The 25447-nt window shown below is 40.3% G+C and overlaps 1 protein-coding gene across 5 annotated transcripts in view; it reads left to right on the plus strand.

Moving 5' to 3' along the window:
* The window catches only part of VPS13A (vacuolar protein sorting 13 homolog A), a 118219-nt gene that overhangs the window by 50430 nt on the left and 42342 nt on the right, over positions 1 to 25447 (plus strand). For 4 of the 5 annotated variants that reach the window (XM_040988780.1, XM_040988782.1, XM_040988783.1 and 1 more), the window contains 17 exons: positions 887 to 1054; positions 2549 to 2853; positions 5244 to 5391; positions 7979 to 8126; positions 9216 to 9343; positions 9683 to 9852; positions 10385 to 10602; positions 12347 to 12579; positions 14665 to 14757; positions 15504 to 15860; positions 18232 to 18333; positions 18691 to 18849; positions 19010 to 19265; positions 20915 to 21075; positions 22836 to 22939; positions 23933 to 24215; positions 25027 to 25422. In XM_040988780.1, coding sequence (XP_040844714.1) covers positions 887 to 1054; positions 2549 to 2853; positions 5244 to 5391; positions 7979 to 8126; positions 9216 to 9343; positions 9683 to 9852; positions 10385 to 10602; positions 12347 to 12579; positions 14665 to 14757; positions 15504 to 15860; positions 18232 to 18333; positions 18691 to 18849; positions 19010 to 19265; positions 20915 to 21075; positions 22836 to 22939; positions 23933 to 24215; positions 25027 to 25422 — 3429 coding nt within the window. The remainder of the gene's footprint in view (positions 1 to 886; positions 1055 to 2548; positions 2854 to 5243; positions 5392 to 7978; positions 8127 to 9215; positions 9344 to 9682; positions 9853 to 10384; positions 10603 to 12346; positions 12580 to 14664; positions 14758 to 15503; positions 15861 to 18231; positions 18334 to 18690; positions 18850 to 19009; positions 19266 to 20914; positions 21076 to 22835; positions 22940 to 23932; positions 24216 to 25026; positions 25423 to 25447) is intronic. The other variant, XM_040988781.1, reaches the window with a different exon arrangement.

The following is a 25447-nucleotide window of genomic DNA, read 5'->3' on the forward strand; positions in this document are numbered from 1 at the left end:
TCCCTGAAATACTTGTTTTCATTTTTCATTAGTTTTTCCTGTGCTTCTTTGTCCTTGGGCCTCAGATTTCTACTAGCCTTAAGGAAAATTAGTCCTGTGGTTCTTCTCTTGTTTCGTGTGTTGATAGGGTTTGGCGTGGCCCTCACGCAAGCCTTGTGCATCCTAGACACAATGGAAAAGTAGAGTTCTTTTACAGCCCCAACTTGTGCCTCAGCCTGGAGAGCTCCCTCATGTCTCTGGCTTGGGAGAATCTTTATTCTGTTGTTGAGATTGGTTCGCTTGATGTCCACCAGTCAGTCAAGAATACTAGTGCCCTTGCCAGGTTCCAGAATTTTAAAGAAAGGTTATATGTCTTCTGTTGTCTCCAATTTAAATTGGTATCTCTCAGCTTGAGATTACAAACTGGAGTGATGCCTAGTTAGAAATTAAGATGACTGTTAACAAACTCAAAAATTAAAAGTGTTCCAGAGCACTCTGAAATCTGTTCACTTATGTCAAACCAAAAGTAGATTTCAAAAGTTACGTGTTCATGTGCAGTTTTCATATTTTGCACAGAGAGCCAAGAAATGCTTACATGGTGACTCTTAGTACAAAAGAATATACTGTGAGTAAAAAATGCTTTTTCAAGTATTTTCTGCTCACCATTTAAAACACATACACACAGTGAAGCATACCTGCTAATTTGAATTTTTGACTCAGAGAGGGAGCTGAAGTGAGCAATTTGAAAACCTTGTAGTATAGATTCTAAAAATAAAATTGTTATCTCGTGTATTTGGTTTGGATACTTAGTTTTTAGTCAAATATGTGTGTGTACTCTTTTGTTTTTTGTGATGAAGATGTGTCACTTCAAAAATGGGTTACAATAATTTAGTTTTACTTCCTTAAGGCTTTATATATAACTGGAAAAGAAGTTTTCAGCTTCAAAATGGTTTCTTACATGGATGCAACTGCCGGCTCTGCATACACAGACATGAGCGTGGTTGACTTCCAAGTTGACTTAACTGTTGGTTGTATTGAGGTAGTTTTTGTCACGAAATTTCTGTATACTGTATTGGTAAGTATTTTAATAAATTCTTCTTTTTTATGCTATTCTGAAATTGTGGTATGTTGAAAATAGAATAGTAAGAGTTCCTTGCTTGGTGCCCTTTTTCATGAGTTTTCATAATTTTTTGTATGTAGTACATTACAATGATTAAAATCAGTTCACATGAGAATATTACAAGCTACTGAAAAAAATTTTAATAGTGTTTAATGTGTACATTATAAAGCATATATTTACATATCTATTTTTTTCAGTGTAACATTGGCTTAAATATTTTTGCTTCACTTCTAACTCTAATGAAAAAACACTGAATATAGAATTAAAACTTTTTTGGTTTCTGTTCATTAAAAAATTTTAATTGCCTTATAGGAACTTTAAAGAGGTTTAATCTCCGTTTGTCTTTGTTCTAAAGTTATGGGTTTGTGTGTGTGTGTGTTTTCCACAAATTTGTCTTTTGTTGCCATTTTTCCTGGTTGCAGTTGATACTTTTTCCAGTATTACAAATGTCTTTTTATCATTACTATCTGTTTCTTCAATATGCGCTGAGTTCTAGAGTATAAATAACTAATGGTACCTAAGGATATGGGAATCAGGTAATTATCCTGTTGGTGAAGATGTCTACCCGCCCGCCTCCCAGCAGAGCTGTGCTCGATTCTGACTCCAGCCTCCTGCCAGCGCAGATACTGGCAGGCAGTGGTGCCAGATGAAACCCCTGGGTCCCTGTGCAGGCTCCCAGCTCCCCAGCAGAGCTGTGCTTGGTTCTGACTCCAGCCTCCTGTCAGTGCAGACTGGGAGACAGTGGTGTCGTGGTTCAGTCCCCTGGGTCCCTGTGCAGGCTCCCAGCTCCCAGCTGCAGTGTGGCTCAGTCCCCGCTGTTGCAGGCAATTGGAAAGTGCCCTAGAAGATGGGACCCCTGTCTGGGTCTCAAATAAATGCATCCATTATCTTAAAAAACACATAAATATGTGATACAGTAAGTAAACCAGGGCAGAAAAGGCTTACAAACAGGCAGTGTTATATCATAAAAGCATTTTAAAATTCAAAAACTAGATTTTTGAAGAAAAATATTTTACTTTTTTAATCTTATAAATATGGTGTTTGTCTGTTGAAGTTGTGTGGAAATTAGGGCTATTTAGCCACTATGCAAAGTAAGACAGTACAAAAAATATATACTAATGAAACATTGAAGCATTGATACATTGCTTTATTCCAACGGGAAATTCTTATTTCATCTATGCTAACATACACAGTTTTTAATAAAACACTTTTTGTGTCAAAGTAAATTTATCTCCAAATACCATTTTGCATAAACTTTTTGGAATACTCTGTCTTTTGTGTTAATAAATTTTACTATGGAACATTGATTTTAAAAATAGATCTTCAGATTTTGAATAAATATATGACTAGTTGTAGAAATAACAATTCTTAAAGGAAATAAAATCATAAGCATCAACATGCATTTATTGTTTTATTGATGGTATAAGAACACAACCATTACCTTGATAGGCTTTTATAGATAATTTTCAAGCAGCAAAACAAGCGTTGGCCGAGGCAACTGTTCAGGCCGCAGGAATGGCTGCAACTGGTGTGAAGGAACTGGCACGCAGGAGCTCCAGGATGGCCTTGGATGTGAACATCAAAGCCCCTGTGGTGGTGATCCCACAGTCCCCGGTGGCTGAGAACATCTTTGTTGCTGATTTTGGACTCATCACCATGAAGAATACCTTCTACATGATAACGGAGAGCCAGAGCAACCCCCCACCTGTCATTGATCTGATTACAGTCAAGCTTAGTGAAATGCGGCTGTACAGGTAGGCCTTTGTTTCTGGGCGTGTAGGATGCAGTCTTAGGTGTTGGGCAGCATCGGCTTGGGTATCTTGAATACATTTTGTCCAGTGGGATTTGAATCTTCCCTAACTAATTAATACTGTGATTCTCTCTTGCCCTACTACTCTTTGGTGAGATCAAGAAAAGGAGAATTTCTAACATGTTCACTTTGTAAATACGCTTGTAACTCAGCTCTTCCATCAGTTTTGCCCCATGAGCTGATGCTTGAGTTTAGATGAATAAACAAGTTGTGGAATGCAGTCTTGCCTAACAGTTGGGCATAGGATCAAGAAGATGTAAGGAAATAAATGAATATTCAGATATTTCAGTGGTTTTTTACATTTATTTTCTGATCAAGAGGGAAGAAATTTACTCTAAGATGTTTACAATGATAATGATAAAATTATTTCTTACATTTGAAGAATTGGAAACAACACATTAATAGGCTGATTGAATGGCAGAGATATAATTGTACAATATTACACAGCCGTTAAAATTATTTTATATAATATTCATTAAAGGTCTTTTAGATTTTTTTTTACTGTATTAAGTGGGGATTACAAGGATGCATGAATACATGTGTAAGTTTAGTGTCATTTTAAAATGATTGATCGTAGGCATAGTTTCATACCTTCGTTTAAAGATTTGCTGACAATTACGGGCCAGCAGGATGGCTCAACTGGCTAATCCTCCACCTGTGTCAGCGTCCTATATGAGTGCCAGTTCCTATCCCGACTGCTCCACTTACCGTCCAGCTCCCTGCCTGTAGCCTGGAAAAGTAGTGGAGGACGGCCCAAGCCTTGGGGTCCCGCACCAGCCTGGGAGATGTGGGTCTTCTGGTTGGAGTTGTCTCACCTGCAGCCATTGGCGGCCATTTAAGAAGTGAACCAGCGTGGAAGGTGTTGCTCTCCATGTCTCTCCTTGTCTGTGTACATCTAGCTTTCCGAAAGAGAAGTCGTTTTTTAAAAAAATGTATGAAAGTGTTTCAAAAAGTTAACAAAAATGAAAAAAAAATGAATTTCATGTGTAGTTTTATAATATACATTTCTGCATATATAATATGAAGCTCTGATCACTCTGGCCATTTGGGGAGTGAACTAACAGATGGAAGAACTTTCTCCTCTTATCTGTGTAAAAGCTTTCTTTCCAATAAGAATAAACACATCTTTTTTGTGAAAAAAAAATGCTGCCAATTTAGATTTAAGTACATTATTGGAAAGTTGCACTGTGAAATTGCACTTGAAAGTGCAGTTGTCATGTGCCAGTGCAGCAGATTGTGAAGAACAAGACACGGGTGCTGAAGGAATGAAGGACAGCAGATTGAGTCAGGGGAGGCCAGGCAGCTTGTGGCGTAGCAAAGCATAGGAAGCAACCCTGGTATCTCACATTGATTGGTTAGTTAATGATGACATGTTGTGTGCAGAACATCAGAAGGTGGGTTAATGCCTCAAATTATGTTACCTCCGCAATAGCAGTAGGAACAATGAAATACAATGTTCCATAGTTTGGTTTTTCAGAGCTGTTTTGCATGCACCCAAAGCCAGGTGCTGGGTAGTCCGTGTCACAACCCTCTAAGACAACCATATTGTGACCATGCACTGACAAAGTTTTTCATGAAGACAAAAAGCTTTGAGATGCTGATATGCACTGCATCCTACCTGGCTAAGCCTTATTGGCTTCCTTGAAGTTTCCCAACAGCAACCCCAAATGTTGTAATTGACTTTAGGGTCATGTCTTGGGCAGCTGTAGCTTTCGAAGACCCTCATATGCAGTAGGGATCTTTCCTGGTCACACTGGATTCTGATGGAGCTTTTATTTCAATGTGTTTCTTAATGCTGAACGTTAGTTCTTAGCTTTGTAAAGTGCTTAGAAAGGCACATGCAGTTCAGTTGAATATGAACTTCTACACTTACAACTGGTTTCATCCAACAAATGTAGTACAACTTAATCTTTTTGTTAGATGTTATGGTATTTGCACATATCTGAACCAGTGGTTTAAAATGTTCTTATAATGTGGTTTTTTAATGTTTGCTTACAGATTGTATAGAGATAATTCTTATTTTAATGATTTGCTGTATAACTGGTATATTTTTATTATAATATTACAAAATCTTATGTTAAAAATTTATTTCTCCATGATTTGGAACACTTGAGCTCTGAGAAGGCTTTCTAGATTTGTAGTGAAATGGAACATGTCCTACCTGGCTGTGCCCTCACTTGCTGTATTTTTAACCTGATATTGTTTGTTATCACACATGTAAAATACTAATTCTCTATTTGTGTTTAAAATGTTCAACTTAATTAAGTCACTAGAAACCTTTTAATTATCTGCATGCATATGAAGCAATTCAGAACAGTATGTTCATATTTATAGGTCTCAGTATATTAATGATACATACCAACAAGTGCTGGATATACTGCTGCCATTAAATCTTGAAGTGGTTGTCGAGCGAAATTTGTCTTGGGAGTGGTACCAAGAAGTTCCTTTTTTTAACGTGAATGCTCAGCTAAAACCCATGGAGGTAACGTGGGATGCGAATTGATTTTTGTTTTGTTTGTTGAGAACTACTGCTTGTGGATTTTGAATTGAAGCATAATCACCTGAGGCAGAATTGAAATAGCAACTGTGATAATTTAGAATTCACTTAAGGCTTTCCATTCATTCTTTGTAGCAAATATTTGAGTGCCTACTATGTGCCTCGCCATGCTGGAAATTGGAGTTGCAGTAGGAGAGCTGTGACATTGTGTCTTGTTTCATGGAACTTCACCAACTCAGTGCCAGGATGATAGTGATTGTTGTTTGGAAGCAGATAAATGGAAAGATAAGACATTTATTCAGTTCCTTGAAGGAAACAAACAATAGGCATGGTATTACAAATAGTCAAAATATTAATAAAGAGTTTAGTGACAAGTTCTAGGTTGGAAATATTTGAATCATCGATATATAGATGATATATGTGGGAATATATAAAATAATTAAAAAATGAACTTGTGAAGCCAGTGAAAATTCTAGACTAATGGAGATAAGTAATGTTCTGCAAATGCATCTTAGGCATAACTTTATTGACCTCACAGTTGGCATTCCTTCACAGTTCTCTAATGAAACATCATAAATTCATGTTTTTCCTCTTGTCTGGATGGAAATGAGAACTGTGTCTCATGCTTGCTGGAATGCCAGTGCATGTTTTCCAGGAGGCTTCTTTCAGAAACCTACTTAACACATTGCCTGCTTCTTCTTGCCTCCGGTTTCCTTTTGTGTTTCACTAGAAAAGAATTATGTTCAGAAGGAGAAAAGCACCATCGTAGAGACTTAGCATTTTAAATTTAAAATGTGAGGATGTCGTCTGAAAATCTTTAGGCTCCTAAGTGTGTAAGATAATATGGATACTTTAACTTACAATGTCATAGATGTCAAGTAAATGTTTGAAGTCACTTCCTATCTGTAAGACAACAGACATCTCTAAAGTAGAGTAGCATGTTACACCCAACATGCTGGGGAAATCTGTGTCCCCAAAGGGTGAGATGTTTAGCAGATTTGTGTGAGATAGCAGGAATGTTGCTTGCTTTCCTGTGAGGGAGAATTCAGGCCGAATGTTGAGGCCACGCTCAAACCCATGTGCACATGCCCCCTGACTTTGGGATAGACCCTCAAGAAAGGAGCTGAGTCTTGCCCTGTCCTGATGCACTTGGGCGGGGGGGGGGGGGGTTGCAGCTGTTGCAGATAGCCACAGAGCCCACAGAATTGCTTCCTTTTGGCCCCAATCCTCTCGTGGCGGGAAAAGCTAGAATCGGCTCTAGTCAGCTGATGTAGCTTGTCATTTCTGACTGCTGAGGTATCTAGGGGTTAGTCCACACAGCCTGTTCTGACAGAAGCCACAGAGCAGGAGACCAGAAGTCTTCCTCTACTGAGATGCTGGAAAGCGTGAACAGTGACATTGAGTGGTGTTTAGTATATGAATTAACTAAAAGATGCATTAGAAATTGTACTTTACTTGGTTTATTCATTTATATGACACCCAGATTTTACAGTGCCTGCCTCATAATAATCACAAGATATTTGTCGTGAGTTTAAAAAAGGGATAAAAAAAATTAAGCTTTTTGTTATATTTTTATTTTGAATTTTGTGGTATAATTTCATATAAAATTTTAAATCTTAAAACCTATTTAGGATTACTAAGGTTCTCCTGTCCTTAATTTTATAAAATTTTGTATTTTGTATTTAGTGTTGTTTACAAAGTTGAGAGGGATGCCCACTATCGTGGGCCTCTGATTAAGATGGGGAGGGCCGAAGTATGGAGGCAGGTGGATTGGATAAGTGTTCAGTTCTTTTTATTCTCCTGGTCTGTTGGGTGGCAGGAGCTAGGAGAGGGAACTGCTTCTTGCTGCCAAGCTGCATCAGCACGTAGGGGTATGGGGCAGTCACTTAATGATGCCTCAGGGACCCTGATGTGGGGAAGAATGTCCCAAAGGCGTTGCCTGAGTGGTTTTCATAGTTCTGAGACGTTGGTGACTTCGTTGTACCAGGGTTGAGAAAGCCTTTCCAAAGTCTTTTGGCTGACCAAGTCTACTTAGCTATGCAAGTGTAAGACCCAAGCACTGGCTGCAGAGCATGGCCAGGAGAGTTGTCCAACCTGTTCTGCTTTGCATTGTTTAAAGGAGGCACTCAGTGTCCTCTGCTGGCTGTCATGTCCCTGTGTGTATTTGGGCATGATACCACTGCGGAAACAACAGCAGCTGAGGAAATACAGTTCCGATATGTGTACTCTAAGGTACTTCTGATTTCCCCTATGGCTGGCGTGTGAATCAGTGATCTAGTTGGGGGAATCCCCCAAGAAACTCAGACTTGACTCGTGTGCACCAGCTAGTGTAGGGTCAGGTTTGGTTCATCACCTACACTACCGGCCTTAATATTAAAACATCAAATTAATATGTATTATCTTTGAAATGTAGTCAAAGGAATCCTTATAGAAACAGAACTTTTAAATTTGATGAGATCAAAGCTACTCTGTAGGTGTTATATTGGTTCTAAGTAAATGCTTTCACAAATTTAGAAATGACCCAAAGTACCTTACAGAAACTGTCTTGATTAAATGTAATGTTTTAAAACAGTTTATCCTCAGTCAAGAAGATATAACAATTATTTTTAAAACATTGAATGGCAACATCTGGTACGAAGACGATTACATTGCCTCAGCTGCTGCAGAAGACCAACAAAATGTTAATAATGAAGTTCCCAGTGCCCCACCCCATTCAGCAGGTACGCTTAGCATTAAATTAGTTCCCCCTCTTTTTCTCTCCTCTTTGCCTCCTTTCCTTCCTTCATTTCTTTCTCTGGTTTTGGACAAATAGGATTGATAAAGCTCTTTCCAACCAACTAATCCTGTTTAAACATTTCCAAATTACCTGTTATTAACCATTCTGTTGATCTTTCTCTTCCATGAACCCAAATCCCTAGACCTGTTCTGAAATTCATTGTTCTTGCTTGTTTTCCCAAGTGCCCTGTGATCCTTCTATTTCTTTACTACCTCTTCTCCCTTTTCTGGTAGAGCAGCGTGGATCCCATGTGGGATATTGTCTGTTGACACTAGGATTGTGATAATATTAGACATGTAACTAGAGGAAAATCATAAGATGGTCAACATTAAAACTAACTTTGAAGGTAGATGCATAGAACAGAGTAACACAAACTAAGAAAAAAGGCTTCATGCAATATTGGATCCCAGGTGCTATGTGCAATATGACTTGTACCTGAATTTAGCAAAGAGCACACAGAAAGTTGGCTTGGTTAGAAGTGCCAGGATGATTTTACTATACAAAGCTGAAGTCATCATTGTGGCATTTTAGGAACTTCCCTGGCCTGTCTACATCAAAAGTGAAGGCTACACATTCCCAAGACCAACCTCAGCAGAGGCCTGCCCTCACATGGAGATCTCCCACACGGAGCCATCTTACATTCACAGCATTATAGGGCATTTCATTCCTACCAGCTAGCATAGTTGACCCAGTATGTTATTACTAAATGTGAATGGTCTGATTTAAATAGATTTGACAATGATAAAAGGATCAGTTTGTGAAGATGAAATAGTAATTCTAATTCACACTGAGTAACAGAACTTGAAATACATATAGTAAAATTTGATGCAACTAGAGAGAAAACATAAATATGCCAAGTAATTATGGAAAGAATTCTAAGGCAAGATTTACTGAGTTCACAAATTGTGTATGTGTGTGTGTGTGCCAATCTTCTTGATTTTCTTTGAGTATCATTTTAGTATATGCATTTAGTCCGTTGATTTAATGCTATTTTTCCTGATTTTTCTTTCTTTAATTCAACAACTCTTTCAAGGAGCAACTGTGGTGACGGCTGCTGTGGTGGAAGTGCACTCACGTGTGTCTCAAGTGAAGACGATGCTGAACATGACCTTGAAGACGGATTATCTCACCATGGTGCTGTACAGCCCAGATCCTGCGAAGGTGAGCTCGGGGAGAGGATGTCTTGGGAAGCAGTGTGTAGGGGAGCGTTTGCTAAGGAACACTTGGTCATGTGCACATGCAGTTGATAGACTTTGGTCCTCGGAGAAAAATAGGTGTTCTTTTCACTGCAGTAATTCAGCCATTTCCGTTATGAAGTAATTCATGGATGTAAGAAGTAAGTTTTCAAATTAGAAGAACCGTCGTGGCTTTTTGTGGGAGAACCTGTTGGAAATAGAGAACCTTACTGTTTCCAGCTGGCAGAGGCAGTAGTTTCTAATACTTCTTGTAGAATACACTCTGCACTATTGTGTGTCATTTGCATGTTGATGTCCTCCGCAGGCGTCCTTTACAGATGTCCGGGATCCTTCCCTGATTCTTGCTGAATTTAAACTGGAGAATATTTTAAGTACTGCAAAAATGTATTCAGATGATTCAACATCATCTTCCTTCTCATTAAAAAACTGTATTTTAGATGATAAAAGGCCTCATGTCAAGAAAGCAACTCCTAGGTATGAAATAATGCTACTGTTGTATGTTGTGTGTTGTTACTGGAGAAATTGTTGATTTTATCTTACAGACTTACCCTAAAGTTGGCTTGTTCGTTTTTTGGATATATCTTAGAAACTTGTTCGTTTCCATGTAAGCAAGTGATGGCTCTCCACTAACATGGAAGATGTCTTGTTTCGGCTGGGTGCTGTCACTGATTGGTGTGGAAATCAATAATCCGAGTAGCTAAGTTGATCTTAAATTAATCACCGTTCTCTGAATTACTAACCCATGCTAATTGTGATGGGAAATTCATGAGAAACAGGGAAGAAAAAGTATGCTTGCATTCAAAACTGATGATTTCTTGAAGAAATTCTTCCTAATTTATTGAAACAGTTCCATTTCAGAAGCTTGTAAGCCCATGACCTCAGTTTGTGGATCTTCCCAAGAGACATTACTTCTAAATACTTTGAAATAGAAGGTCTCGTGTTTCTTTAGTATGTGTAGTTGCTGTAAGCTACTTGTACGCAGGAATTTTACTGTTGTGTTTTTCAGGATGATAGGACTAACTGTTGGGTTTGAGAAAAAGGACATGATGGACGTGAAGTATAGGAGAGTCCGCGATTACTGTGTGACAGATGCAGTCTTTCAGGAAATGTACATTTGCGCCAGCGTGGAGTTCCTCTTGACTGTGGCCAATGTCTTTTTTGAAGCGTACGCTGCAGGCTTAGTTGTGGAAAGCAGTGTTCAGACGTGGGCTTCTAAGGACGAAGGTCAGTGACGTCTAACATGCTCTCACTGCCTGTGGTACTGACACGTTACCAGAGCACTTACTTTAATTGGGCTTTTAGAGGATCAAAGAAAATACATTAGTAAGGTAAAACTGTTAGTTTTCAGCAATAGAATGCTGTGATTTCTGGAAGGACGTGCAGTTTGCTTTTTCCGCGAAGGTGTGAATGTAGATTGCTTTCAGAAGGTGTGCCCCCAGCCTGGGATGAGTCATTGAGCTCTCTCTGCAGGCAGTAATTGGAATGGATTTTCTAGAAGAAAACAAGCAGGAGTCATAATTCAAGATGTGCTTTAGTTGAAAGCAGTCATACTTATTTCTGTTATATCTTGGCTTTTAATAACTGAGCTTTCCCCCCCTTTTTTCTCCTGTGAATTTTATTTATTGTGTTACAATAAGGAGTGTCAAATCAAGATTTAAAAACTGAATTCTTCAGCTTTGATAGGTTTTACCCACATTTAAAATGTTCTTGTGCCTTCAATTGTCTCAAATCTTTGTTTTTGTTTTTAATTTTTAAAGTTTATTTATGGGCTGGTGTGGTAGCCTTGTGGCTGAAGTCCTCGCCTTTGATTCACTGGGCTCGCCTTGGGGGTTGGTTCCAGTCCCTGCTGCTCCACTTCCCATCCGGCTCCCTGCCTGTGGCCTGCGAAAGCGGTCAAGGACGGCCCAAAGCCTTGTTACTCTGCACCCATGTGGGAGACCTGGAAGAGGCTCCCGGCTTCAAATCAGCTCAGCTCCGGCCGTTGCAGCCACTTGGGGAGTGGATCAGTGGACGGATGGAAGATCTTTCTCTTTGTCTCTTCACCTCTTTGTAGATATGACATTCCTATAAATAAAGATAAATACATCTTTTAAAAAGGAGTTTATTTTGAGACATTTTTATCTTTCACTTGAAAGAGTTACAGCAAAAGAGGGTGAGAGATCATGGCCACTATGGCTAGAACTGGGCTGGTGTGACACTGGGATCCCAGAGTTTGTTCTGGGTCTCCCAAGTGGGGTAGGGCCTCAAGGCCTTGGGATTTTCTAGGCCATTAACAGGGAGGTAGATCAGAAATGGAACAGGTAGGACTATAATCAGCCCCCATATGGAATGGCAGCCCTGCAGGTGTAGGATTAGTACACTGTGCCACAGTACTAGCTCGGTAGTACTGCCACTGCTGCTTTGCCTTTTATGTTCAAAATTTGTTTATTTGAAAGAGTTACTAGAAGGGCGGGATAGACAGAAGTAGAGACAGTGGCTAGTGGGTGGATGGTGGCAGTAGAGGGTACGGAGTAGAGGGTGGAGGCAGACATTGAGGTGAGGTCAGAGTAGAGGTGGATGTAGAGGTGACTCTTCCACTTGCTGATTTACTCCCTAAATGATAGCAGTGTCTGGGCTGGACTGGGCCGAAGCCAGGAGGCAGGAACTTCAGCAGCGTTTCCTGCCTGCGTGGGAGGAGCCCAGCCATGTGGGCTGTCTTCCTCTGCCTTTGCAAATGTGTTAACAAGGAGCTGGATTGGAAATGGCGCAGCCAGGTCTTGACCTGGCACCTTATGAGATGTTGACATTGTATGTACAGCTTAATCTACTGTGCCATGAGGCTGGCTCCTGCCTCAGATCTTTTTATTAAGAGAATTATGGTAAATTCCTTTGGGATATAGTTGCTTAAAATGGAGTAACTTTCTCACGATTTATTCATATATACCAAATACTTCCAGATTCTTAAAAGACTAATTTGTTTTTATTTTAGTACCTGCACAGCAACCAGAGAAATATGAAGTTAATATTATCATTAAGAATCCTGAGATTGTGTTTGTGGCTGACATGACCAGAAATGATGCTCCTTCTTTAGTCATTACAACGCAGTGTGAGATCTGCTGCAAAGGAGACATGGAGAACAACACAGTGACTGCTGCTGTTAAAGACCTCCAAGTGCGGGCATGCCCGTTCCTTCCCGCCAAGAGAAAGGGCAAGATCACCACTGTGAGTAGCTCGTGTGTCCATTGTCAGGGTTAGTGTAGACTGCTCCCGGAAACAGCCATCCAGAGGGGTTTAGTGTAGATTGCTTCCGGAAACAACCATCCAGAGGGTGTTAGTGTAGACTGCTTCCGGAAACAGCCATCCAGAGGGGGTTAGTGCAGACTGCTTCCGGAAACAACCATCCAGAAGGGGTTAGTGTAGACTGCTTCCGGAAACAACCATCCAGAAGGGGTTAGTGTAGATTGCTTCCGGAAACAACCATCCAGAGGGGGTTAGTGTAGACTGCTTCCGGAAACAGCCATCCAGAGGGGGTTAATGTAGACTGCTTCCAGAAACAGCCATCCAGAGGGGGTTAGTGTAGACTGCTTCCGGAAACAGCCTCCTAGAGAATTCCCCATCTTACTCAGGTTGATACTTTTCTTTATACTTACAGAATAATTTTTAATGCTTGGTGTTTGAAACTCATTTTAATTTTCCATTCATTTTTTACATTTCATGTATATAAAGAGCATACTATGATTTCCCACCCAACCGTCTTTTCCTCCATTGTTACCCTCCCTTCTTCCTTCCTTCCTTTTTCTTTTAATTTTTGCAGTGACATACTTTCAATTTACATTATAATTGCAAGTTTAGCATTCTACTAAATAAGGAATTTAACTGGTAGAAAACTGTTCCTTGAGGGTTGTAAAAATAAATCTCAAGATATCGATTTCGTCATGTAGATTACATTTTGTGCACTCTGTATATTAACACAAATCAGGGAACCTGTGCGCATAGTGCCCCTCCGATCGCACTGAGCAGGTGAGCTCCACGTGCAGGTCCGCGTGGCCCTGCTGCTCTCGGTTCCCTGGGCGAGGCTCAGGACTGGGGTGGCTGGCTCAGATGGTACATCTGTTTTCAGATATCTTGCGAATTTCCCAACTCTGTTCCATAAGGGTTTAACAAATATAAATTTTGATTTTTGCTACAATGGGGACAACTTTAAAAGGTTTGTAGAAAGTGGGATTAAAGGATAAGTTTACTTTGGTGCAAAAAATTTGAAATTATGTATGTGAGAGATCTTCAAAATGTGGAAGCCAGAGTATTTTTAAAAAGATACACATGGATTTCATGCATCAAAATATGCTTATTTCTTAATTTTCCCACCAACTTTTAAGGTGTTTATATGTATTTGCTTAGAACGTTAGAAATGCTGCTCACCTAATTTGCAAGGCTAATTGCTGGTCATTGAGAAAAGAGAAAAAATCAAGGCCTTGCTCATTATCTTGTAGGCTGTCACTTCCAAGAGCCAGGGGCTTCTTTCAGGTCTCCTATGCGGGTGCAGGGTCCCAAGACTTTGGGCCATCCTTGACTGTTTTCCCAGGCCACAAGCAGGGAGCAAGATGGGAAGTGGAACAACCAGGACACGAACTGGTGCCCATATGAGATCCTGGTACAAGTAAGGCAAGTAGCCACAAGGCTACTGCCCTGGGCCCACTCTGGCAATTGTTAACCTATTAAACATTTTTTTTAAGGTAATTCTGTTTAAGTAACCACAGCCAGAACTATAATTTGGTCACAGTTTTTTTCCTAGAAAGAATTCTTTGTGTTTGATTTGCTGATTTCTTGCTCTGCCTCTCCTTGCTTCGCCTCACCTTCCTGAAGGATATTTCAGCATTGGATTTTGAGCTCACTGCTTTGCTCCAGCTTGGGTCCATGTCTGAGCGGACTAGTTTTGCCAGAGGAAAATTGGAGCAATAGTCTCATGTCTCTCTGAGACTCTTTAGGTGACCATGCTTTCAAATGTTTTGCATCAAATTAAACTTGTCCTTTTATTCTCGGGTTTTTTGTTTTTGTTTTTGTTTTAATTTGGAAAACATTCTTGAGTGCCTTTTACAAATTTTTCCCCTCTGTTTAAAAAATATTACTACTGGTATGGCTAATATTTTCTATTTGTTACAGTAGTAAAATTAAAGAATTGTGGTAATAAATAACACTTGTTAATATTTATGCTCAATACTTTGCATATTCATTACTGGGAAAATTTTCAAGTTAAAAATATTTGTGTATGTAAAAATTAATTTAGTGGTATGAATTAATGTCTCCTAGGTATTGCAGCCCTGTGACTTGTTCTATCAGGCTACGCAGACAGGATCAACTCCGCAGGTGATTGACGTGTCCGTCAAGTCCCTGACGTTGAAGGTAAGGTACAGTCCAGTCATCAGAGCCTAGTGCACGTAAGAGCATCCGCAAGCCAGAAAAGCAGTTAGTATACTCAGACTTAATCATTAAGTAACTAGAATAAATGAACTTTTACTTTTTAAAGTGTTATTGACACAATGAATTTAAAAATATCTGAGCAACATTTGTTTGTGCATTTTTGTTTGAAAGACAAATTTGCAGGGAAGAGAAAAAGAATCTTCCAACCCACTGGTTCACTGTCCAAATGGCTACAGTGGTCAGGGCCAGGTGGTCCAAAGCCGGGAGCCTGGTGCTTTTCCCAGGTCTCCTGCATGGGCTCAGGGCCCACGGCCTTCAGGCTTTCCAGGAGAAGATGGTAGTACTGAGTAGGCCCAGGTCTCCTGCATGGGCTCAGGGGCCCATGGCCTTCAGGCTTTCCCGGAGAAGATGGTAGTACTGAGTAGGCCGTACTGCGCCAATGTTCTCCTGTACTGGATATTGGCATTTGACTAGCATCATGTTGTCATTTAACATCTTTATGTATAGTTGAAATAATTCTTAATTTTAATGTTTATAGGATTAATGGAAATATTTTAATATTTTGAAATTAGTTATGGTGATTAAAGGTTTTTGTATGTAATGTGTTGTATCTTATGTTTGGTGACTATAATGTAATTTGGTTATTCCTCATAACTACTGGTCAGTTTAATGGTTTCTGGTGGTAGCATGTGTAGACCTTTTTATTGGTTTAACTTTCTTTCACGTAGGTCTCACCAGTTATCATAAACACCATAATTACTATAACTTCAGCACTTTACACAACTAAGGAAACCATTCCAAAAGAAGCTGCTTCTTCTACAGCACATTTGTGGGAGAAGAAGGATATAAAGAACTTAAAAATGTGGTTTCTGGAAGAATCAAATGAAACTGAAAAAAAGGCTCCCGCAGCTGAGTTGGTGCCCAAAGGAGAGATGATAAAAGTGCACGTGGACTCTGTGTTTGTGGTCCTCGAGGCTGGGATCGGGCAGAGGACAGTGCCCATGCTGTTGGCAAAGTCCCGGTTTACAGGAGAAGGCAAGAACTGGAGCACGCTGATCAATCTGCACTGTCACATTGAGCTGGAAGTAAGCACATAGAGCGGTTGACAGTTTCTTAGGACAAATAATACTGCCTGAAATAGGAATATTTATAAATATTTGTTAAGCTTAATGTAAGTATGCTACTGGTTCACACACTTAGAAGAAAGCTTATGAAGTTATTTATGACTGGATAAAGAAATTGTGGTAATTTGCACTATGGAATACTGTTACTCAGCTATTAAAGAGGAAATCTTATCTTTTGCAACCAAATGAATACAATTAGAAACCATTATGCTTAATGAAGTCAGCCAGTCCCTAAAAGATCGGTAGAGTCTCCTTGATATTTCCCTAGTCTGTGGTCCTGACGCACACAGTGCAGCCCGTGGGGTCTGCAGGCGTGAGGGACGTCCGGCATTGGAGTGTGCACAGCCTGTGTGTTCCCCAGGAACAGTCGGTGTCTGCTTTAGGGTTTGCCTCGTGTTTTTCCTTTATTGTGTTTTCTTGACATGTATTGATATGTTTACATAATGGAGTGCTAAACCTGTGAAAAAGTAGTTTTTAAAATATGTTATCTCGGGCCCGGCGCGGTGGCGCAAGTGGTTAAAGGTCCTCGCCTTGCACCCCCGGGATCCCATATGGGCGCCGGTTCTAATCCCGGCAGCCCCGCTTCCCTTCCAGCTCCCTGCTTGTGGCCTGGGAAAGCAGTCGAGGACGGCCCAAAGCTTTGGGAACCTGCACCCGTGTGGGAGACCCGGAAGAGGCTCCTGGCTTCGGATCGGCATAGTATCGGCCCGTTGCGCTCACTTGGGGAGTGAATCATCGGACGGAAGATCTTCCTCTCTGTCTCTCCTTTCTGTATATCCGCCTTTCCAATGAAAAAATAATAAAAATAAATCTTTAAAAAAAAAAAAAAAATATGTTATCTCAAAATGAAGACTAAAAAAAGGGAAAAGAAAAGAGATAGCTGGGAGAGGGGAGGAGGGAGGGAAGAAATGAATTTTCTTGAAATTGTATCTACAAATCACATTGACTCTGACAAAAGTCAGAGGACCTTAAAGTTTATACTTGAATATTTGCTTTTATGTGTATATTATTATTATTCTAGAGAACATAGCCACATCAAATTTATATTCTGATTATATGAACTTAAAGATAACATGGCAATAGGCAGTTGTTGGTTAGGTTTAAAATTCTTATTTTTAGAGCTTGAAGTTATTTTAATTTTTTTATGTATAAAAAGGAAACAAATTTCAAATATGTTTATATACAGTTTTAAGAATTTTTTTCCTACCCTTTACTTCCTCTCTGCTCTTTCTTTTAGTTTTTGCAGCGACATTTTTTCAGTTTTTTTCGTGCTCTGGTTCCGTGGGCACGGGGATGCCCCTCCGCCCTCATGCCCCTCCCCACTTCCCCTTCTTACCGTAGTGTAGTCCCCTGCAGCAGTCCCGGCCCCAGCTCTGTGCTAGGGTAAGTGACCATGGCGTTGTCAGTGCACATAGCAGCAGAGCGTCTCGCATCCTGCAGTGACTGGTTTCCTAAAGCACAAGACCATTGTAAGAGGGAGTGTAGACAGTGACTATAAGCAGTCCTTGAGTGAAAACGTAACCACATAAAATGTTAAATAATCTAAATTTCTGGATATTACAGGTAATCTAATTGTAATAAATATTTAGAGGACTGTGAGTTACACTTTTACAGAATGCAGAATTTTTGTTTCTAGTGAACATCCATGAAGGCCTTTCAGAGTTTGAGGGTTTATTTGTTCGAAAGGCAAAGTTACAGAAGGAAGCGTAGAGAGGGACCGATCTCCATCCGCTGGTTCTATTCCCAGATGGGTTTCGTGACTGGCACCAAGCCAGACTAGTCAGGAGCTGGCTGCATGAGTGTTGCCTGCGTGGTCTAGGAACAGATGCCCTCGGGCTGTCTTCCAATATTTCCAAGCCATTAGCAGGAACTTGGATGAGAAGCGGAGCAGTGAGGACTTGAGCTGTTGCATGTAAGGAATGCCAACACCACATGTTGTGGCTTTACTTTCCACACCACAGCTTTGGCCCCTCAAACTTTCATAAGGCATTTTTGTAAACATGTGTCTTTCCTTTAATCCTAACCCTACAAAATGTACGCTGCTCGCCTTCTAGCAGTGTGTCCTAGTGGTACAACATCTCAGTAATACGCTGCTGATGGACAGTGGCACGGTCTGCTTCCATGGCTGGTGTCTCAGCTGCGGGTGGGAACGTGGGCCATTGTCTCTAGGTGAAGGAAGTGCTGAGGGATTGTCTAGCAAGCTCCTGTGGAGGGTACAGAACACTTCCCTGTGAAAGTGGAATGGCCAAATGGCTTAATGGCAGGAAACAACATAGATCATTCTAGAAGTGCGGGAATGCTTCATTTAAAAAATAAAACATTCTCTCTATAGGTACATTACTATAATGAAATGTTTGGTGTATGGGAACCTTTGCTTGAACCTTTAGAAATTGATCAGACTGAGGATTTTAGACCATGGAATCTTGGAATCAAGGTATGTGTAAATATGCATGTAAGTGCATATTGTTTATTTTAAATTTTAAATGTCTTTATTTAAAATTTTAAATTTGAAAAAAAGTTAAGAAAATGGTATAGAATTAACCACATATGCTTATAATGCTAGGAACTTATTTTTTCTTATAAATTTATGCCTGCCATATTTCTGTGTTTGTTCTAGTACTGTCTCCATCTTATTTGAGTTTACTTGGCTGAAATGTCGGTAATTTCAGTAAGGCAGCAGAAAAAATAGTGCATCGCTCTCCCTGATGTTACCAATGTTTTTACCTGGCATAATGAGTTGCAGTATTCTAGCAGCAGCTTTTTAAAATGATTTTATAATTTATTGTTTTAGATGAAAAAGAAAGCCAAAAAGGCTATTGTCGAGTCAGATGTGGAAGAAGAAAACTACAAAGTGCCAGAATATAAAACTGTGATCAGTTTCTATTCCAGAGACCAGTTAAATATCACATTATCCAAATGTGGCCTTATCATGTTAAATAATTTAGTCAAGGTAAGAAAAGAGATTAGAAATTATGAATCTTGAGCTACTAGCCTGAGTTAATCCTTTTATTGAATAAGAAGGTGTTTTGTTTTCTCCTTGTCTGTTAGTATTCTTCCTTAGGTTTAGTTTCCCATGTTTGAATTTATTTATGGTGACTCTCCCTTCTTAGGCGTTTACAGAAGCTGCCACTGGGCCCGCACCTGTCTTGGTCAGGGATCTCGCACCATTTATCATCGTCAATTCCCTCGGCCTGACTGTCTCTGTTTCGCCGAGCGATTCTTTCAGTGTACTCGGTGTTCCTATGGCTAAGTCGTATGTACTGAAAAGTGAGGAGAGCTTGAGTATGGATTATGTGCTCAGTAAGGACAACGATCACTTCAGTGCGATGACCAGCCTGAGCAGCAAACTCTTCTTCATTCTGCTGAGTAAGTGAAGTCGCATCTTCCAAGGGCTTTGATTGAAGTTACATCTCACCCCATTTCACTCATTTACACTGTTTAGAAAAGGTTCAGTATTTGAAAGGCAGATTTACACAGAGAGGAGGTGGCAGAGAGAGGGAGAGTGATAAGGGACCTCTTACTGGGTCACTTCCCAAAAGGCCACAAAGTACGGGGCCAGGCCCAAGCCAGGAGCCTGGGACCCGGTCCAGGTGAGATAGGACCAGGCTCAAGTCAAGAACTGTGTCTAGGTCCTCCCATTGGGTGGCAGGACCAGGGCGGCCTTCTCGGGCACATGGCAGGAAGCTGGATGGAAAACCCGTGTGGATGCTGCAAGCAGCAGCCGGGTCCTCTGTGCCAAGATGGCACTGCAGCTTGGTGCTCACCTACCACTTCTGTATCTGACTGATTTTAAATTTTGAGTTAATGAAAAAGACACATTTGTAATTCTTTTGGAATTTATAAGTGATTTTTTATGTTCTTATTGAAGTAGCAATTTTTGTCTTCCACAAGTTTTATTTTTATGAAAGAGGAAAGTAAATTCATTTATCTTGTCATTGTGACATTAAATACTCCCAAGCCTCGTCCGTGTCACTTTCCCGTGCTTCAGGAGTTTATGGATGAGGGTGGCATTTGAAAGGTTAAAAATGGGAATGATAGGGAAACCTAGTAACTTTGTTAGCACTTTCTTCTAGTTATGAAATAATGCATTAAAGGTGTTCGTGGGGTTCTTGGACTTAGCTGTTAGCAATTTGGCCTCTGGCTTTCCAGAAGCATTTTGACCAGTGAAAAGGATGGATGAAGTTATGCAAATAAGCAGTTTCACCCTCAATACTATGTGTATATGTTAGGTAAACATATGCAACGTTTTCTTTAACCCAACCCAAGAGATAATTAAAAAGTGACACAGCTTATTGGAAAAATTAGAAATGAAAAATTTGTCAGATACTTGCCAGTGTTTCTCTTAAGGAATTAGCTCTGGCTGTTGTAACAACAAATCTCAGTGTTTTTACGCTTTGTAATATTTTGTCATCCAGTTTTTTTTAAGACCTACATAATTATAAAGGCAGAGTAACCCAGAGAGATCTTCCGCCTGGTGGTTCATTCCCTGAAAGGCCATAGCAGCCAGATTGGCCCCAGACTGAGCCAGGATCCTGGTGGCAGGGCCGCAAGCGCTGGGGACATTCCCTGCCGCTTCCCCAAGCTGGCTGGCAGGGACTGGATCGCAAGCAGAAGAGGCAGTCACAGAGCTTCTGGGATACTGAGACTGGCATCCAGTATGGTGTGCTGGCACCATAAACCATAGATTAGCCCACTATGCTACAGTGTTGGACCAAACACAGATATTTTTAAAGGGTTTGCTGTTGTTGCCTATGGTTAAACTCCTGGAAAAGATTTTGCTTTTCAAGTAAAATTGTTTGTTTTTTGGCGGAATGCTTTGAACATTTTAGGCAACTGCTGTGGAAATCTATAGCAATTTCTTAAAATATCCCTGTGTAGGCATTATAGCCAAGACATTAGTAACTGATTTGTAACTTTTAAGACAATAATTTGATATTCCCTATACTTAATATGTGCTTTAAATTAGTATACAGTGAATTATATTAAAAACTTTCCAATACGTGTATTCAATTTAGCACCTGTTAACCATTCCACTGCTGATAAGATTCCGTTAACAAAGGTGGGACGGCGTCTGTACACCGTGAGACACAGAGAGTCTGGAGTGGAAAGGTCTATTGTCTGTCAGATCGATGCAGTGGAAGGAAGTAAGAAGGTGACAGTTCGATCCCCAGTGCAGGTATGAGAGGACTGACGGGGGTGTCCCGTGGTGTACGTCTGTGCCCACAAAGCAAACATGGGCAGCCGAGCAGCACTGAGCAGCGGAGAGTGAGCGCCTTGAGCAGCACGCCTCATGGTTTAATAGTATTGTATAAGAACACAACAGTGTTTTATTTTTTAGATATGTAATATTTATATATCATTTAAATAACAAAAGCTGTGGCTTTTTTGGGAGAATTTATAATGAACCCTCTGTATTGAAAGCTGTCTGCTGCCCAGTGATTGGCTGTCCAGTTGTGATAATGAGGTACCTGGACACCTGTTAAAACTCAGCTGACTTTCTATATCGTGATGGTTTCCTTATGAACTGTTTTATTTCTGCTTTCTCTACTCCTCTTCGTAAATCTTCCTTTCAAACAAAAATCTTAAATTTTTTTTTAATTTCCTTAATTGCTAAGCTATAAATATAAGTATTATAAACATTATCCAGCTTGTATCTTACTTTGTGTTTCTTGTCATGTAGGTATTTAATTTTTTCCTAGAATTTTTTTGCACTGTTTTATTGTCTAAAGAAGAAATATGCCTGAACTTGTTAGGCCCTCAGCCAGAGTCAAGGGGATGATATGTTACTTTTGTCTACAACATTTAGAGTTCTGTTTTGGGGATTCTTTTGCATTTTTTTTTAAGATTTGCTTGTTTGAAAAGCAGAGTTACAGGATGAGAGCAAACGATGGAGAAGGCAGGTGACGGAGAGAGGAGGTATTCATGTGCTGGTTCACTGCCTGAGCCTAGTCTAGACAACAAATCTGACCGGAAACCAGGCCCAGAATTTCATGCGGAGCCCCCGGGATGGAGGGCCAAGCACTCGACCAGCCACCCCTGTTGTTGTTGGTTGCTGTGTGGCCGGTCACTCGTGCGGGGGGCTGGATCCGAAGCCCTGAGGACGTGCGCTGCCCTTGTTTGGCCTGTTAGCGTGCCAGGCAGCTGCTTCTGTGGGATATTTCTTAGGATAAATAATTGTATGTTTGCTTTCGTAGTTTGTATGACTGACATGAATATTTTCTTTTCCTTTGTTAGAATACTTATGTGGACTTTTTTTTTTAATTAATTTTTTTAAAGTCAGATTTACGAAGAGGAGAGTCAGAGAGAAAGGGCCTCCATCTGTTCCATGCCCCATTTGGCCACAGCGGCTGGCTCCAAGCTGATTTGGAGCCATGAGCCTCCCCTAGGTCCTCCATGTGGGGATCCTGCCCATGTGGGCACAGGATCCTCAGGGGTTGAGCCATCTCCCGCCTGTTTTCCCAGGCCACAAAGCAGAGAGCTGGATGGGAAGTGGAGCAGCCGCATATGAACCGGTGCCCACATGGGATCCTGACGCATGCAGGGCGAGGCTTTGGCCACTAAGCTCTCATGCTGGGCCCAGTTACATGAACTTTTTTTTTTCTTAAAGGTTTATTTATTTTTATTGGAAAGGCAGATTTACAGTGAGAAAGATTTTTGTCTGCTGGTTCACGCCCACATGTGGCCGTGATGGCCAGAGCTGAACCAATCAGGAGCCAGCAGCCTCTTGTTCAGGGTCCCAAAGCTTTCCCAGGCCACAGGCAGGGAGCTGGATGGGAAGTAGGGCAGCTGGGACACGAACCAACACACTTATGGGATCCCAGTGCATGCAAAGAGAGGACTTTTGCCACTAGGCTACCGCAGCAGGCCCACTCACCATGGACATTTTTAAAAATAATGTTTTTAAGTCCTTGGATTAACATTATTTTTTTTTCACAGATTAAAAATCATTTTTCAGTGCCACTCTCTGTTTATGAAGGAGATAAATTATTAGGAACCGCTTCACCTGAAGATGAATTCAACATACCATTAGCATCTTACCGGTATGTTTTTTCTTTATTTTATTGTGTACTCTGAGATAGCTCATACAATTTTTAGTTTCTGAATCTCTGTATTTTCCTGTGCTTAACTTATAAAACTTTGGCCAAATCTGCCTTGTTAATAGCACATGTATTTTATGCAGGTTTCAGGGCCCTTTAGGTATTCTGATTTTTAAACAAATTCAGTGTTCTTAATTTGTGTTATGTAAATTATTTGTTGTTATATTGATAAATATAATTATTATGTGTTTAGAATATAGCCATATTTGAAGAGAATGACTTCATTGTAGTATTTGTACTTCCTTTATGGCTATAGATAACGGATAATTTTGTCATGCATTTACTGACCTTTTATGTTTCTTCTTGAGAAATGTCTATTCAGATACTTCTAACATTTGTGTTAAATTTATTCTTGGGCACAACTTTGGTTTTTTTTTTTAAATCGTTAAGCCTTGGGCTTGCCTTGTGTCCAGTGCCAGCATCCCGTGTGGGTGCCAGTTGTTGTCTCAGATGCTCTGACCCAGGTCCCAAGGCTCCTGGGAGAGCGGTGGAAGAGGCACCCTGCTCCCCACGTGGGAGACCCGGAAGCAGCTGCTGGCTCCTGTGCCGGCCTGGTCCTTGCCTGGCTGCTGTTTGGGGAATGAATAATGGAACAGAGATCTCCGTCTCCCTCCCATTTCTCTCTCTGTAACTGTGCCTTTCAGGTTGTTAAAAAAAAAAATGAAAGAAAAAGAAAAAGCAGGCACACACATAAATAGTAAGTTTGTGAAAAATTCTCTGCTCTCAAACACAGAATAGCTTGATTGGTTTCAGAAAAGGTAAGAAGATGTATAAATATCAACGTGTGTACTTAACCTATCTGTGAAAAGTGTATGAAAGTATTTACAAATTATAACAAGGTAATGGAAGGAGATAATTTTATTGCTACCAAGCTGCACTCACATCACTGCGTGTTCTTTTAAAGCGTGTTAACGTGTTGTGCAATCTTCTACACAGATCATTGCTTTTTCTGAAACCAGAAGATGCGGACTATCGAAAGTGTGAAGGAATTGACTTTGAGGAAATTGTGAAAAACGATGGTGGTCTTCTGAGGAAGAAGTGTAAATCTGTAAATCCTTCTAAGAAACTATTTATTATTAATATTGTCCCAGAAAAAGATAACTTGACGTCTCTCTCGGTGTATTCAGAGGACGGCTGGGACCTGCCCTACGTTCTGCACCTGTGGCCGCCTATCCTCCTGCGGAATCTTCTGCCATACAAACTTGCTTACTACGTGGAGGTACTCCTGAGTATTGTGCCTTTCTACTGTTAATTGTTTTTAGCTTTAGTTATTCAAAACTAGGAACAATAAAATGTAAGTCAAACAAAACTTACAACACTAGTATAAAAAAGAGTAGAAATTGTTCAAATGAAAAAGAATGTTAACGTACTGGATAAGAAACAACCTCACACCAAAATGTTTGCTGTTGCTTTGGCCAAAAATTGGGATCACTAAAGGCAGAAGTGTGATGTGCCATTAGAAAACTTGGCGCTGACCTTTGACCCAGGGTGACTCTGCCGCAGATGCCCGCTCACCGTGCCGTACGAGCGCCTTGGTGCTCCACTTCCGGTCCAGCTTCCTGGACACACCCTGGTGGTGTGATGGCTCAGGCACGCGAGTGCTGCCACTCCCGTGAGAGGCCCAGATCTGCTGGCACTGCCTGAATTGGCCTGCTCCTGTCTCTTGCAGACATTTCGGCAGGTGAGGCAGTAGATGAGAGGGTAAACAATTTTTTTTTTTAAAATCAAGAATGGTATTACTTACTCTGTTAATACCACGATTCTGTATTTTTCATTGCCAGTAGATAGTAATGTTTGTTGCCTTGCTAATTTTAGTATTTAATATTCATAATTTTCAGTGGAATTTCACTTGCATTGTTTACTATCCTCACAGTCATCCTTTGAAGTAGATTATTAGATCATTTTATAAATACAGTCATTCAAATCTAAAATATTTCACATAAGTTTTTTGTTGGGTAGTGTTTGGAATAACTGATATAATTTCTGGGCTTATTCTAAATCATTTTGACATTTATGTGTTTTTATTACAGGGTATAGAAAATATAGTTTCTACTCTAAGTGAAGGTCACTCAGCCCAGATTTGTAATGTGCAGCTGGAGAAAGCCAAGCTACATCTAAAATTACTTGATTATCTCAGTCACGACTGGAAAAGTGAATATCACATAAAACCCAATCAGCAAGACATCAGTTTCATCAGTTTCACCTCTGTTACAGAAATTGAAAAAACTGAGTTAGATATTGCTATCCATGTGACTTACAATACCGGTCAGACGGTTGTGGCATTCCACAGTCCGTACTGGATGGTCAATAAAACTGACCGGATGCTGCAGTACAAAGCAGATGGAATCCATCGGAAGCATCCACCTAATTATAAGAAACCAGTACTCTTCTCTTTTCAGCCAAATCACTTTTTTAATAATAATAAGGTATGTAACATATTTTTCTTTTATT

This window comes from Ochotona curzoniae, unplaced genomic scaffold (assembly GCF_017591425.1).
Source record: "Ochotona curzoniae isolate NIBS_2020 unplaced genomic scaffold, NIBS_Ocur_1.0 contig_50, whole genome shotgun sequence".
Taxonomy (NCBI): Eukaryota; Metazoa; Chordata; class Mammalia; order Lagomorpha; family Ochotonidae; genus Ochotona; species Ochotona curzoniae.